The sequence below is a fragment of the Pimephales promelas genome, chromosome 12 (genome assembly GCF_988280905.1).
Source record: "Pimephales promelas chromosome 12, fPimPro1.hap1.1, whole genome shotgun sequence".
Classification (NCBI taxonomy): domain Eukaryota; kingdom Metazoa; phylum Chordata; class Actinopteri; order Cypriniformes; family Leuciscidae; genus Pimephales; species Pimephales promelas.
In genome coordinates, this window is record NC_142780.1 from 33,917,701 (window position 1) to 33,934,090 (window position 16,390).

A 16,390-nucleotide genomic window follows, 5' to 3' on the forward strand; every position below is an offset into this window, starting at 1 on the left:
GTCACATCCACTATATCTGAGGGAAAGTTGTCAGGTGCGCTTTTACATGCAGTTTTGCAGGCCAATGGTTTGATATTTTAATGAATTGTTTTGCATTTCATAAATAGTTTCATTGCGCATTTAACAACAGTGTGACAACATAAAGTTCGATGTGTTCAATTAACTATATCTTTTTATTCTTTAGCAATAGCAGTGGAAATATGCTCTATGTTTTGTACACCTTTACTCCGACTTTCACTGGAATACATCAATCAATCAACTTTTATTCATAAAGCACAATAAAAACAACAGTAGTTGAACATTGTGCTGTACAGCAGAATAAAATATCGTAAAAACCGACCGCAAAAACTAATGAGAAAAAAAGGGGGGGGGGGGTGTTTACATCGAAACCACCAATTTGACCATTCAACATTAAATCAAGGACACTTGTAGGCCAGTGAAAACAGGTAGGTTTTTAACTTAGATTTCAAAACAGACTCAGTGGATATTAGTCTTAAAGATACAGGAAGACTATTCCATAGTTTTGGACCAACAACAGTAAAAGCACGGTCACCTCTCGTCTTCAGCCTTGATCTTGGAACCATCAACAATCTTTGTTGAGATGACCTCAGTGATCTAGTACAGTCATTTAGTTTCAAAAGATCAGACAGATAGCTTGGAGCTAAATTGTTCATGGTTTTAAAAACAAAAAGCAAAATTTTAAACTCTATTCTATGACAAACTGGTAGCCAGTGCAACGAACGCAGTATTTTGTGGTGACATGATCAAACTTCCTTGTGCCAGTCAAAAGTCTGGCTGCTGCATTTTGGACCATCTGAAGACGACTAACATTGGACTGACTCATTCCAATATAAAGAGAATTACAATAGTCAAGTCTAGATGAGATGAACCAGCCCGATCTCATGAAAGTTCGTATCTATGGCACGAATGTCATTTCTCGCGGCATTTATACGGCAAAAACAGTTTTTGCGTGTATATGGCACGCGATTTTCGCATACATATGATACGCACTTTTTTGCGTATAATACGCACGGACTCCCCACCCCCCTCCCCCCTAAACCTAACCCAGGGTTTTTTAGTGCGTACCATATACACGAAAAAAAACACTTTTGGCGTATAAATGCCACGAGAAATGACACTCGTGGTATAGATATAACACAGTCTCATCCCAAAACGTCATAGAACTGACGTTTTGGGACGTATTTTGACCATACGTCAATATCAGCCTTTTTAGGGCCCCCTTAAACGTCGGTAGATGGCGATCCCGGGCCGTCATACAACTGACGCTTTACCTTTAACGTCAGTTAGGTGACGGGTTAGGTTTAGGGTTAGGTTTAGGTATGGGGTAGAGTTAGGATCCCATAACCTCATCTACCGACGTTTAAGGGGGCCCTAAAAAGGCAAATATTGACGTATGGTCAAAAGACGTCCAAAAACGTCAGTTATATGACGTCTTGGGGTGAGACCGGGTTGATAGATACGCATCTTCATGAGACTGTGTTGGATGAACAAATGAATCACTCTCTCAAACTCTGCAAATGTCAAAAAGCTCTTTCCCTTAGATAATAGTCTTAATTGAAAGAAACTAGATTTAACTACGGCACTTATCTGTTTGTCAAATTTAAGAGCAGAATCAAAAGTAAGACCCAAGTTTGTCACATAGGTTTAACATAGGGGGCCAAAAAACTCCCAGGTCAGCATTTGGACTAATAGAGACTCCTGGGGTACTAAAAATGATAGCTTCAGTTTTGCTCTCGTTTAGGTGCAAAAAATTTGAGGAAAACCATGTGACAACTAGCCCCGACCCCCCAATATCTTCATTTATCAGTCATGACTGTTGCTGTTCGCCTCAGATCCAAGGCAATTTAGAACAAATGGATCATTTAACAAACACTTTTATCACAAGGGACACTTATGACAGGCACAATCCAATACGTTTCAAACAACTATAAAAGAAAATCATGCTGTACACTATATCATACACTAAAATTCAATTTTACCTCGACTTGATGCATTGAAAAATGTATTAGAGCCAACTGAAAATATCTTCTAACCTCGGCACTTTAGTTGAACCAACTGAAAATTTACAGTGCAGCAAGTTAACAATTTTTTTTTACCTCAAATATTATACAGTGCACCACGTCATAAGTCGTTATGACATGAAAAGTTTTATATAATAATGACTTGTAATTTTAACTTCGTCTGAATCAATTAGTATGTCAAAATCGCGTTTTCAGTTTTTATCCCATAATTATGTCTGATTTCGATTTCCCAAAGCATGATTTTACTTTTCATATGTGGCAAAGATGGACATCTTCCTCACCTCTTTGACTTTCTCCCTCCGCTGAAGCGTCTCGGAATCAGATGGCTTTCCCTGGTCCTTCCCCAGAGCTGGTTTCAGCAGGCACTTTTTAAACGTCTCGTGGCTGAAAGTGGCGCCGTGTTGGCCGTTAAGAGCGCCCGAGGTGACCCGCTCGTCCCTGGCCGGCGGTTCGTGCGCCCTCGCCGGACTCCACTCGTCCTGCGCTCTACTCCCAACAGATCTCTCCACAGTTCTCGCGCCATGGGTGACCGAGGGCTTGCGGCTCACTTTCGGTTTGACATTCACCTCAAGCCCCTTTAAACCCGTCCGCTGATGCTCTTGATCCACGGGTACCTTTTTGGAAAGCTCATTGTCGGAGCCAACGGTCACCGCGGGACTCTCGTTCTTGGAGAGGAAGATGCGCTTCAGACGCACGGAGTCGGGTAGAAAGAAAAGAGCCCCGAAGCACAGAGTTACCAACCCTGACAGGAACAGCAGAAAGACGAATTTCTGAGACAGACGAAGCCCCATGCCCGATGCTGAGACACCGGGTAACTTTCGGAGCACCATTTAAACTCTCAACTTTCACGTCACGCACGATTATACTGTGGACTACACACAATGCGCGATCAAAACTTCTCTTGTCTCGTGGTTAGAAAGCGCAAGCGACACGGCTGTTGTGCAACCTGAACTCTCTCCTGGTCAAAGTGCCTAAATCTTTCTGAATCAATCGATTTAAGAGACCACACGTGGCGTCAGCACATTCGCGCACAGCGTCATTGAGCATCACTGTAGCTTCCTTAAGTTTCAGTTTTAATCTCATCTGAGAGACCAAGTGGAGACTTTTAAGGTCTTACGGCAACAACATGTTTCGTACATCCAAAACAACTGCTTTCTAAAGATGATGACGCTCATCAATGAAATGAAATCGGAGTTGCGTAAGCCTATAATAATATCTACAGCCAAAATCACATTAACACATAATAAAACGTGCCTGCAAACACTGGTGCTCAACTAGTAGGCGTTTATAAACCTAAATGCAAACCTAAAGTTAAAGCATCATTTAAAAAGTCAATAAAGGCATGCACAGCCAACATGCATCAATGCCTTATATTAAAAGGCGAGCAAAGTGCATGCAATTGCAAACACACCAAAGATGATTAACTATGAGCCGTACTATATATATATAAAAAAAAAGGTTAAGCAGCATTGAAGTTGCCTAAAATATCATGCACACCCAACGTCGTAATCAAAACACACGCGTATTCCCTACAAACACACAGCGTTCTGACAAAACGCACTTTTAAAAAGTGAAAAATGCCCTGTATTAAAGGGCGAGTATCACCGTGCTTCCACACAACTGCTTTCTAATGATTCTGATGATGAAGACTCGTGGCCAAACCGCGCAACACTGAAGTTGAGTGACTGAAGTCAAACGCATCTCAGCTGATAACCTCCAAAATTGCAAGCTCATAGGTTAGCCTACTTCACGATATCTATGTGCGTTTGGCACAGTGCACACCACTCCATCAAGAGCTGCAGAAATACATCCAAAGATCAAGTCAAGAGAGTCCGCGAACCGACGAGACGCCGAAATTCGGTCCAAGTGTTTACTAAAAACTGTAGCTTTATGCGCCGTGCACGCGCTCAACTCTTCTGTGCTCCGAAAGTCTACGTCCAATGCGTGAAGAAGGATGTTTGAGCTGGTAAAGCGTGATCGACAGATGGATGGGTCATTCTTCGGAAATGTAATCTAATGAAAGCACGTTGTATCTTCCCATTACTGCGCGTTCTCTTCCGCGCTCGCCTGGTTTATCACCAGAGAAGGACGGAAGAAAGCGAACGCGGGTCGCTGCGGGATATTCTCTCGCTGTAGACGCGTTGAAATGAAGCCGTAGTGATCCGCACAGAGACTGAAACAGAGCTCGGTCAGGCTCGGAGATTTGGGCGGTCTGCCGCAAACGCGTCTGATCAGCAGCAGCAGCAGCAGCAGCGGAGAGCGCGAGCGAGTCATTACCGGCGCCGCGCGAGAGAGCGCGCAACCGCGTGCACATACATCCATCGTGTGGCGGGTGCGGGTATCGTTTTGAAGAACTTGGTTCCCACTCCATGAAATAAAATGTGGGAATATGAGAGTTATGGGTAGAGTTATGGGATTCGGGATAGGATATTCTAGCTTCACCCATTAGGCCCAAATTACATTCGGAGAAAGGGAGCTCTTAAAAATAAAGATTTTTTTTTATTAGCATTGCCTGCATAAAGAACCTTTAACGTTTTTTTTTTCTGTTGAACACAAAATATATTTTGAAGAATGTCAAAATATCTCCATACAATTTCTTATTTTTATTTTTTTTAATTGAAACAAAGTAACCAAACAGTTCCATCCATGGTTACCAACATTCTTTCAAAATATCTTATTTTTAAAAAAGTCAGTGATTTCAACCAAAAGGAAGTGTGTGTGTGGAAAAAGGAAGTGTGTGTGTGTAATACTAATACCTGCCGTTCTCAATCCGTTACTCCGTTACTTCAGTCTCTCTCAAAGTAATATATCAGCCAATCAGATGACAGCAAACCGGAACACATCCATGTCTTCTCAGATTGGCTAAATAATTCCATTACAACATTGTCAGTGGGAGATTTAAAAAATATAATCTTAGAAAATATAAATCATTTTGGTCAATCGACCTTCTTCAGGCTTACTTTAATCGTAAAAGTATAAAGAAAACAATGTTTGACTGAAATTATGAAACATATTCTGCTTATGCCTGATAGGTATAAGCTTTCGGTAGGTTCATTCGAGTTAGGTTTGTTATCCCTCCTGACAACTTTTTTTAAAAAAAAAATCTTTTTAATGTAAATATGATTACATCTCATTTATAGCTATATTTTACAGTTCTATTTCAGTACTTTATTGTGTGAGTAGTGTATTGTTGTTGTATCTATCTGGTGAAGCACCTTGGTTGTTTTAAGTGTGCTATACATATATAAAATTGAATTGAATTGAATTGCCTGTAACATATTCACAATCACTATTAGGTTCTATTTAGAACTCTTGGGTTCCTGACTCAATTTTAAAGAAGACTTTATGTCAAAAAAGGTTCTATAAGGAGAAATAATTCAATAATACTTTCATATTTAATGGGTTATGTGCTGTTTAATTTAAAAAAATGAATTAAAGGTTATAATTGAAATCTGTTAAGATTCTATACAGAAGCTTTTCTTCTAAGAGTGTTGCATTGAGAGAATGTTTTCTCACAGCACTGGCACTTTGTCTAGATTTAACTTGGTTTATCAAAACAAAATGAATCACACGTTTAAAGCGAATAAGCAACACCAAACCAAAGCAGAAATCAATGCAGAAATTCAACAGATTTTCCAATTAAACTGGACGGAGACAGAGGACAGTTTTCCTGGAACATAGGCCTAATAAGACGAATGATCCTGATTAATCCGGTGTTGATCATTAAGAAGAAACAACCAACCACAGCAGAAACTAAGTTAGTTTACAAAGGTCAAGAAAAAAGTATAGTGCAATCGGCAGCAGAAAATTTCCATTCGGTGTTGACTTCAGTCTCACGGGACGGCTGTTTACTGGACACCCCTAATGGGAAATGTTCTCTTATCGGGTTGTTTAATTCAGGGATTAGACGCTGTGTATAAATGACCCGCTCTACAAAACCTCACAACAATCAAATAATGCTTTTATTGCATATATTTTTGGAGAGTAGATACCTTCATATGCACAAGCTTTTGAGACTTTAAATATCAAAGTATTTAGCAGATTATGATTCTGCATATAAACAATGCTCCCTATTCAATGTTAATGCGTTTAAAGTCACTGCATATATGATTCCTCCTAAAAGTTACACTGAAATGAAGTGTCTAGCCAGAAAGGGTTTCCCTCTGGGCATGAATTTTGAAAATGTTTCCCAAATGCTCAATAAGCATATAAAATACTCACTCTATGCAGACTTTAATTTTAGGCTTATTGGCGCAGATGCAACTGTTTGATTCATCATTTGAATATCTCAATAATAGGATCCAAATATCACAGAAAGACACTCATCTCAGCACTCAAGAACAATCTGGGGCAAAAGAGCATATCGGGATGCAAATAGGTCACATTAATCTCACCAGCCGCATCAAAATTGACTCCTCTGCTTCTGTAGAGCATGAGTCAGAGCAATTTAACAGCATCCAAACAAGAATAAATGAGCACTAATGTGGCCAAGAGTGCTGTGTGTCTAGACCCAAGCACACCAGGATTATAAATGAGAGACTGTGTGTGTCACAGTCCTTAATCAAAAGAATATCAAATAATAAGAGCGATTACATAAGCAGCATCAGATGCACAAAACCAAGGTTTCTTTGAAATTAATCATTCATATCTAACATAAAATTAGCCCAACATATATGAACTAATAATAATGTTCATTAATATATACATTTTCATTTAATTTAGTAGTAATTTGAATCATTTTTAATATATGCCTGTATTGTTTTTATTAACTTTTGGTTTTTAGTATTTTTTTTCTAGTTAGTTTACTTCAACAACATAAATGAGAAATCTTTCTAAATGGACACTAAGCTGAAATAATGAAAAATGGCTTTGGTTTTAGATAATGTTGAACCCTGAGGGAAAGTAAGTAAATGATCTCATTTCCATTTTCATTTTTATGCAAATTTAAGTGTTGACTGCTTAACATTTTTTCATACTGTAAGAAAAATAATCTAATATTTTTTTCTTATAAAGTTTTCAATAACTAGCCCAGACTGAATGAGCTTAATTTAGACTAAATTTGAATTTTGATGTTTAGCCTATTTAGTCTTTATTGGTAGAATAAATCAAGGTATAAAACTGCATTTAAAAAAAAATCAGACCTTTTGAAGCTGATGATATGCATTTGTCAAAGGTTAAACGCCTCCTTTTAGTGATCAGTAGTTGAAATAATAATTTGATCAATCATTTTGTAGAGTTTCAGACCTGTGTGTGTGTTGGACTCCATTGATATTTATGAAACCGAGCGGCCTCTGCTGGTTGTGTCGTGCATGTGCATCTCAGTACATCAAACTGCAAAGAGATGTGATAAAAGTATGTCCGAATTTCACGGTAGGCAAAAAGTACCCGGATGTCCTACTACTTCCTCTGAGATTGTGAAGTTAGCATCTGACTGACACTTTACTATCCCATGAAGCCACGGGAGATGATTTATGAATGACGGTGAAGCGACAAGCGAATATCTTCTCAAAGCCCTGTACACAAGATACACAATAAGTGAATCAATGAATACAATGATAAAAAAAAACTAAAATCAGCAAGCATACACTAGTCTAAAAAATGTGTTGATTTATAAGAAAATAATTTGATCTTTAAAAATCCAAAAGTCTGAGTTTCCCTCAGTTCAAGAGGAAGAGCATAATAAAAGCCCTGGCTGTCACCCATAGACTAGGAACAGCCGACAGTGGTGAGTTGCATGACTGCTAAGACTATACTTACAAGTCATCCAATTTATTTCCTCAAGACTGTTCAAAACAAGACTGTTTAACTTTTTAAAGTTAGTTACATAAAAATCTATTAGCCTAATTTAATACCTAACAGTAAGACTAATTAGCCACAACTGCTAGTTGGTCATAGTTATTAAGACACATATGCAACTGGCCTCAGATTAGATTGTGAACTACGACTACGGAGCGATTAACTCTGATCAATAATACTGTGGAGCTGCTGTGAGCATCATACTGTACATTTAAAAGCAACACAGGACCTCGAGCGGGAGCGGGAGTCAGTGCGAGGACTCGAGCAGTGATATGATTGCATAACTAGCATCCGGGCAACTTTTGTACATGTTGAAATTTTGTTAAGTGTAGATAAGATAGGCCTCCGGCTAAAAGGGCATTACAGGCAATCGAGACAACATTAAGCATAGCACGCAATCTCGTTGTATTTCTGAGGTGAAAAAAAGATGTTTAATAGTGTTGGATCTGGCACCAAAGATTACTCCAAAGTTCCTTAAATTTATTGGATTCTCAAAACAGTACCATCAACAGAAAAGTAGGTATAGTTTAGGGAAGCAAGTAACTTCAGTTTAATACTATTCAAACTAAAAAAAAAAAAACAATTCATCCATATTTTGATCTCAGAAACACAATCAGAAAGCAAAAAAACATTCAGATTTTCACCAGGGTTCGAGTATATAGAGTAGTGTCAGCATATAATGAAGGCCAAGCGATCGCAACAGATGCCCGAGTGGTGACAAGTAGATGTTAAAAGGGCCTAAAACTGACCCCTGGGGAACACCAGTGAAAACAGAGCTAATCTCAGACTTGAAACCACTCAAGGCAATGAACTAGGAATGGTCAGGTGGATTTAAACCAGTTTAAAGCTGTCCCCGAAACACCAAAGCACTTTCTAGGTAAGTAAAAGACTATCGGAAGCGGCTCAGAGAGGACGAGAATGGAAATAGCGGCAGAATCAGATGCCATCAACAAGTCATTGTCAACCCTGACCAGAGATGTTTCAGTATTGTGAGATTTACGAACACCTGACTGAAGGGGTTCAAAGACATTACCAACTTAAGGTGGTCACATGAGTTTTAGTACTTTTGCAAAAAAAAAAAAAACAAGATTTGAAATGGGGTGGAAATTGTTAAAGTCATCCAGGGCAGGATTTTCTTTTCTTGGCACAGGAGTTACAGCAGGAACAACCCCAAACTGCATTGAATCATTTATTATACTGAGTACAGGAGGGCAAAATAACATCAAAGCGAGATATAAATAGACGAATAGGATCGAGCAAGTGGCAGATTTCATGATACCTCTATTTCCAGAGCCTCAGACTCAGAGAATGTGATTTTAAAGGAGCAAATGTCTAAATTAGTATCAAATGCATTACTTAACTGAATTTGAAGAAGTATTTGGGTTGCAATTTATTTTACAGTACGTGCACTTACATGTAGCCTACTTAAAATACTGTAAATCGGGATTACAGTCATACTAGCAATTGCCAAGTAATTAGTCTACTTATTCAAAAAGTTACTCTAAAGAGTATGCGATTTGGGACGCAGCATTCAAATGAAAGAGAAAACAGATGCTTTTTAGCAAATTAAAACTTTATTTGTGTATCTCTGATGACCATAAATGTGAGATCCCAGAATGCAAGAGCAAAACTGTGAAGCTGCAGGCGACTTGACCAATACAGTGAATCCTTTTAGTGTACACTCTTGGCTTTGACATTTGCAGATATCTCAAATCTTATTTTGTGATATATTTTTTCTTGTATTTAAAATAAACATTTGGTTGCAAATACATGATGACGCACTTTATCAAACGACAGTGAAGTACACGACAGCAGATTAATAACATGCTGATGATAAAGAACTGGTGACATTTTGACCACATCAGTAACTTGTGCAGAAAATAATCATGGTTCAAAATCTATAAAACCAGAAATCAACACATTTCAAATCAGCTTTTAATATTTCATGATCTTTACATCACACAGAGAGGCCTACGCGTTTACCATATTAAGTTATTAACTGAATGGCTTAATTATTGCTGGAATCATGTTTGAAAGGTTCTGTTAAAGTGCTTCAAACATTAAATATAATGAGGAAAGACCATATCTGCTACATCTGTGTTTAGAAACAGACGACTAGAAGTTATGAAGACGAAAGCTCACGATTATATTACCAAGATCTTCTCAGCACAAATGTTGCATTTGGTGTCTTTTGGTCAAATAAATAACAGCACATAATTCATGCAATGGTTTTTATAAAGTCATTTCATTTAGAGTTTAAGAACAGTACGCATGTTATACAGTCCTTCATCAAATATTCATCAACAACCTCAGAATAAAACCTGAAACAGAAGCAAAACATAAACCTTTTGCTTCAAACAAATAAGATAAGACATAGATGGGCCATTTAAAACTGTGAAAGTGGCTTCATGTATGATCACACACTCCTTTCAGAGATTTGTTCAGTCTTTTTACATTAGTAAGCCTGCATTCATGTCACTTCCCGGTGTCACAAATGACATAAAAATAAAAATAAAGGCCATTAAAGTGTCTGAGTCAAACGTTTAGCAGTGAAGAGACGAAAGATCACGAATGATCAAACAACCTGGAAGCTGAAATTAGCTTTTATGAGGCATAAATCCCATCTGAATCTGCATGATCACACACAGATGAACAGCAGTTTAAAGCACACACAAAAAAAATACAAAATAATGTAAACTCACAGAGTAATAAACGGATAACAGAAGGCAAAATGATGCAAAGCAAAAGTAAACCGAACTTCATATAAAAAGGCTTTATGGTGAATATGAGTAGAAAATTACAGTATGTGCCAGGCAATAAAAAAAGGACAAACAAAATGCTGAAAACACATGAAAGCTAGCGAACTTATCAAATACACAGAATACCATTAAAACAAACTCATCATTGGCATTCAGCTTCATGTCAAAGACGGTTCATTTTAAATAAATATTTCACTCAAAAATCTAATTTATGCCCTTTTTTTAAACCACCCTCAAAAACATTAAAAAGTTTCTTAAAATAAACTTGATTTACTGAAATAACTAAAATAGACATGAATAAAAGTTACACTCAAAAAAATGCTGGGTTGTTTCACCTCAATTTTGGGTCTAATAAGGACATTGGGTCAAATTTTTTAATTACAGTACATTTTTAACCCAACATCTGGGTTTGTCCGTATTTGACCCAAACTTGCGTTAAAACAACAGCACTTTTTAGTGTGTATAAAGATAAAAAAAAAAATAGTAAAAAATGTGAAAAATAAAACGTTATTTAAAATATTCATATATATAATATAACTAATTGCATAAAGAAAAAGCATGTTCCTCTGGAAAATACACTCTAAAAAAAATGCTGGGTTGTTTTAACCCAATTTTGGGTCAAACAAGGACAAACCCAGCCATTGGGTCAAATTTTTTAATTACAGTACATTTTTAACCCAACATTTGGGTTTGTCCGTATTTGACCCAAACTTGCGTTAAAACAACAGCACTTTTTAGTGTGTATAAAGATAAATAAAAAAAACTAGTAAAAAATGTGAAAAATAAAACGTTATTTAAAATATTCATATATATAATATAACTAATTGCATAAAGAAAAAGCATGTTCCTCTGGAAAATACACTCAAAAAAAAAATGCTGGGTTGTTTTAACCCAATTTTGGGTCAAACAAGGACAAACCAGGCCATTGGGTCAAATTTTTAATTACATTTTTAGGGTCTATCTATATTTGACCTAAACTTGGGTTAAAACAACCCAGGATTTTGTGTATAAAGACAAAAACAAAAACTATTAAAAATTATAATAAAATTACTAAAACTTGAAAATGGGAAAATAAACCCTAATTTAAAATATTACCCATAAAAATGAATAATTCAACTAATTGCATAAAGAAAAGCATGCTCCTCTGGAAAATACACTCTAAAAAAATGCTGGGTTGTTTTTTAACCCAATTTTGGGTTAAATATGCACAAACCCAGATGGGTTAAATTTATAAATTGCATTTAACCCAGCATTTGGGTTTATCCATATTTGACCCAAAATTGGGTTAAAACAACCCAGCATTTTTTTACAGTGTAAAAAAAAATGCGGTTGAGTAGATCGTGACAGAATTCTGTTTATTGGAGCTGGTCATCGGTGTGAATACTGCAGTCCATGATGCGCATCGTCCTGTTCAACACGACTAAAGCGGACGACGCTCAAAGGCAAAACAAGCTCACTAAATAATTGGTCAGTTAGCATTGCAATTGTTCAAAGCAGAATATAGACATCTATAGTTCACATAAAATATATAGATCTGATTTCACCACATCTAGATTAAAATAAGGCTAATCTACCGTTTGTGCATGCAACGCTCTCTGAATTTGATGTATTATTTCTTCTTTTAAGTATGCAACGCCCCTTCAGAGGCGGATCTGCTCCGGTGGCAGTGTGTTGTGATTCTGGTGCGAAGCTTTGAAAGGGAATAATTCAACACACAGGTTTTAGAAGAGTCCAGACTGTGTCGTTCTTTCAGGAAACAAACACACCGCAACACGAATCAGCATTAACCCCCGGCAGGAATGTGTGTGTGCGCGAAGGCTGAGCTATGGGGAGTTTGGGGAAAGTGTCCAACTAATTCCGTTTAGATTTACGCAGCTTTTTGTTAAATCATAAATATGACTAACTATACGAATACTGAAATAAAAAAAATCAAGTCATAATTACAATATAAAAAGACATATTTATGACATGCAATCAACTTTTTGTCATCATACTTTTTTTAAAATCTCAATTTCGACTCTCTCACAAATTATGACTTAGTACGTCAGATTGTTTTTTGTTCATTTCCACTTCATATCATAATTATGACCATCTCATTATTTAAACTTCACAATTATGGCTTAATACTTCGACCTTTTGTTGTAATTTCCACTTTTTATTTCATAATTGTCGCAATTTCGCCTTTTTATCTCATAATTATGACTCAGTTTTGACTTTTTATCTCATAATTATGACTCAGTTTTGACTTTTTATCTCATAATTATGACTTCTGTTGTAATTTCAACTATTACATAAATATGACTTTTTTAAATATGACTCTTAGTTCGTCATATCTTTGACTTTTTGTCAAATGCCAAATTTATATCATACTTGTGTCTTAGTGTGTTAGTAAGTTGTAATTTTGCCTTTTTATCTCATAATGAGTTAGTGTGTCCGTTTTCACTTTTTGACAATTTTGACTTTTTATGTGATAACTATGACTTTTTATCTCACAATTTTATCTCAAACTTATGACTTAGTATGTCATAATTTCTACAGCATATTGGTGTGGTTTATGAAACGAGGGTGAGTAGATAATGACATCATCTTTAGCATGAACTCTTCCTTTATGTTAAATCAAGGTTTGAGAATACGATGGTCCAGATCTCCTTCAGAGCGGTCATGACTGGTCACAAAAGCTTTAAAGGGAATAAGATTAGATGGTAACACTTCCTTTTACAGTCCAGTTACCCATGTAAATACTATGTACTTATTTTAGTAACTAGAATTACCGGGTAATAACTAGTACAAACCCTGAACCTACCCCTGTTCAATGTACTTACCTTATATTAGCCAGTACTTTCTAGGTAAGTACTGTACTGTAAAAGGAAGCGTTACCGATTATATAATAACAAGGCCATTTTAATTTAATAAAGTATAAGCAAAGGCTGATCACAACCAATCAATTTGGTCATGCGACTTTTTGGTGTAAAATGCAAATCTGTGCGATCAAGTTGGTTCTCAGGTCTTTTATGCAAATAAGCGTGACCTCAATGGTCTTCCACGTGTGGTTAATAATTAGTCAGAGAAAATATGAATATCACCGTCTTCGTTTAGTTTTGAGCAACTGACTCGTATAGTTATGACCATCTGACCGATAAATAAAAGGTCATAATGTGGCCAGTTTCCTATTATTGCTCCTGATGAACGAGTCTAATTACTCATGAGGTAAAACAACTAGTGATAAAAACAAATAAAGCCAATTTATGTGAACGAACACCAAGAAAACACAACAATGCTCTAAAAAAACGCCAAGAGACACGGTTTACCTGAATATAGAGACTGAACAGTGCGAGCGTTTGGTAATGCATAGATCTGTAATAATAAGCCGTGTGTTCATGTGGGGGGAGGGGGATTTCATTGAAATCACGAAACTGCCTAAATAAATTGTAAAATGTTTCATTTTCTAATACACTTATTTCGTGCACGGATTGCTCACAGCGGCAGACTATTAGCATGTTAGCCAAACGAGCGTAAAACTCCACATTGAAAGGGTTTAAGTCCTGTGACGAGACGAGAATGTTATATGGCTTACTGCGATCATCAAATCGCTAAAGTTGTGAACATATAAATATACAGTCTAGTCTGAAGCGCTGCACGTTTCAGAGTCAGTGTGAATGCTAACGCTAACGAGTTTCAGACGCTTAGAATTTGCATTTGAGAACGCAACCGTAGTTTATAAATCTGTTGTCAATAAAGAGTTTTAAAAGTTCAATTGGTTTAATGTTTGAAAGCAAAGAAATTAAGGCAACCATAAATGTTAGTACTGTAATTTTACTGTTCGGTAAAATAAAATTATTATTATTACTATATTTTATATAACATGTTCTATTATAATGCAATATATTATTATTATTATTATTATTAAATACTCTCTAAGTTACATTCTACAAAATACGATATATTCAATAAAATATATATTTTATTATAATAACAATTGTGCGTGGGAGGTGGCGGTGTTCCTAGTTGATCGCATGCCTGACTATATCATCGTCCACACTAATGCACAATATCGTTTATAGTCTGCCACTATAATAACTCGAGCTCTGGTGGATTCTGATTGGCTAATCGTTCATTAAAATCTGTCGTGTGGACTCCGCTATTCCATTTACAATGATTTTTAAAACGACATCTTTAAATGTTTTCGTAATATCGTGCTTGGTGTGAAAAAGCCTTTGGGTTTGAAATAAAAAGAACAATGACAAAAGCGCAAAAAAAAATAAATGGCTATTTTTCATCGCTCCCTTTCATTTTCTTTATTTTGGTTCATCAACAGTTTGGTTTTTCCTGACGTTTCTCTCGTTTCGGCTTCCTATAGAGTATAAATCTGTCCTTCATGTCTAAGAGCTCGTTCTGCTCTCTCAGGGGAGGAAGGGTTCGTCCTCGTCTTCCTCATCGGCGGTGGGCCCCGGGTCACTCAGACAGCGCATGAGGCGCTGAGGCTCCTTATCATCATCCTCGTACGCCATTTTGTCCTTTCTCTCCTTCGCAGGAGAGGTTGGTTTCATCATCAGGCCGCCCTCCTCCTGGCTCTCCTTCGGCTGGCTTGCTTTGCTGCCGAACTCGTCCCGCGTGTTGACGGGGTCCGGGCTCTGAGGCGAGGCCAGGTCCACTTTAATGGTGGGGATGCTTTCTGTGACGGCCTTGATGCCCCACGCTTGAGGGTCTGTTTCAGAGAAGAGGGAAACTTCATCGCACAAAACCTTCGCCTTCATCAGTATTTTACTCTTAACACACTGGAATAAAACTCATAACAAAAGTCCTCAAATTTAAACAAAAAATTGAATTAAAATAATATTTAAATCAAAATATATTTATAAAATACAATTTTATAGTATATTAAAATAGCACTGTTTTACTTAAAGATAAATGACTTAAAACTTAAAAAGCATAAGTATAATTAATAACAGAATTGGCTAAGGATTATACTTTTTGTGTGTGTGTGTGTGTGTGTGTGTGTTGGAAGCAAAAATCCAACAAAATTTTATAAAGTTTGTTTAAAACAAGAAAAAAACTTTTTTTTCTCAATATTTATCAATTAACTTTCTAAAAAAAAAAATAGTCCAATCTTCTTAATAAATTGTGCTTATTTAATTGCATTAAAGTATTTTTACTGGAAAATAAAACAAAAAATTATACAGTAATAATAGAATTAGCTAAGGATTATACTTTTTTGTGTGTGTGTCTGTGTGGGTTGGAAGCAAAAATCCAACAAAATTTTATAAAGTTTGTTTAAAACAAGAAAAAAACTTTTTTTTCTCAATATTTATCAATTAACTTTCTAAAAAAAAAATAGTCCAATCTTCTTACTAAATTGTGCTTATTTAATTGCATTAAAGTATTTTTACTGGAAAATAAAACAAAAAATAGTTACAGTAATAATAGAATTAGCTAAGGATTATACTTTTTGTGTGTGTGTGTCTGTGTGTGTTGGAAGCAAAAATCCAACAAAATTTTATAAAGTTTGTTTAAAACAAGAAAAAACTTTTTTCCCCCCAATATTTATCAATTAACTTTCTAAAAAAAAAAAAAAGTCCAATCTTACTAAATTGTGCTTATTTAATTGCATTAAAGTATTTTTACTGGAAAATAAAACAAAAAATTGTTACAGTAATAATAATAGAATTAGTGAATGTGTGTGTTGGATGCAAAAATCCAACAAAATTTTTTCCAACAAAAAAAAGTTTGTTAAATATTGAAAAAAAAAGTTTTTTCTCGTTTTAATCAATTAACTTTCTAAAAAAAAAAAAAATT

General features: G+C 36.1%; 2 protein-coding genes across 3 annotated transcripts in view; both read right to left on the reverse strand.

The window, feature by feature from the left end:
* LOC120491116 (mannosyl-oligosaccharide 1,2-alpha-mannosidase IA) overlaps nucleotides 1-4,267 on the reverse strand; it is a 239,765-nt gene extending 235,498 nt beyond the window's left edge. Inside the window, exon 1 of one of the 2 annotated variants that reach the window (XM_039688718.2) lies at nucleotides 2,324-4,267. In XM_039688718.2, coding sequence (XP_039544652.2) covers nucleotides 2,324-2,872 — 549 coding nt within the window. In that variant the 5' untranslated portion in view covers nucleotides 2,873-4,267. The remainder of the gene's footprint in view (nucleotides 1-2,323) is intronic. The other variant, XM_039688719.2, reaches the window with a different exon arrangement.
* Nucleotides 4,268-9,393: 5,126 nt separating this feature from the next.
* slc9a1a (solute carrier family 9 member A1a) overlaps nucleotides 9,394-16,390 on the reverse strand; it is a 67,410-nt gene continuing 60,413 nt past the window's right edge. The window contains exon 12 of the mRNA XM_089118062.1: nucleotides 9,394-15,302. Coding sequence (XP_088974188.1) covers nucleotides 14,998-15,302 — 305 coding nt within the window. The 3' untranslated portion in view covers nucleotides 9,394-14,997. The remainder of the gene's footprint in view (nucleotides 15,303-16,390) is intronic.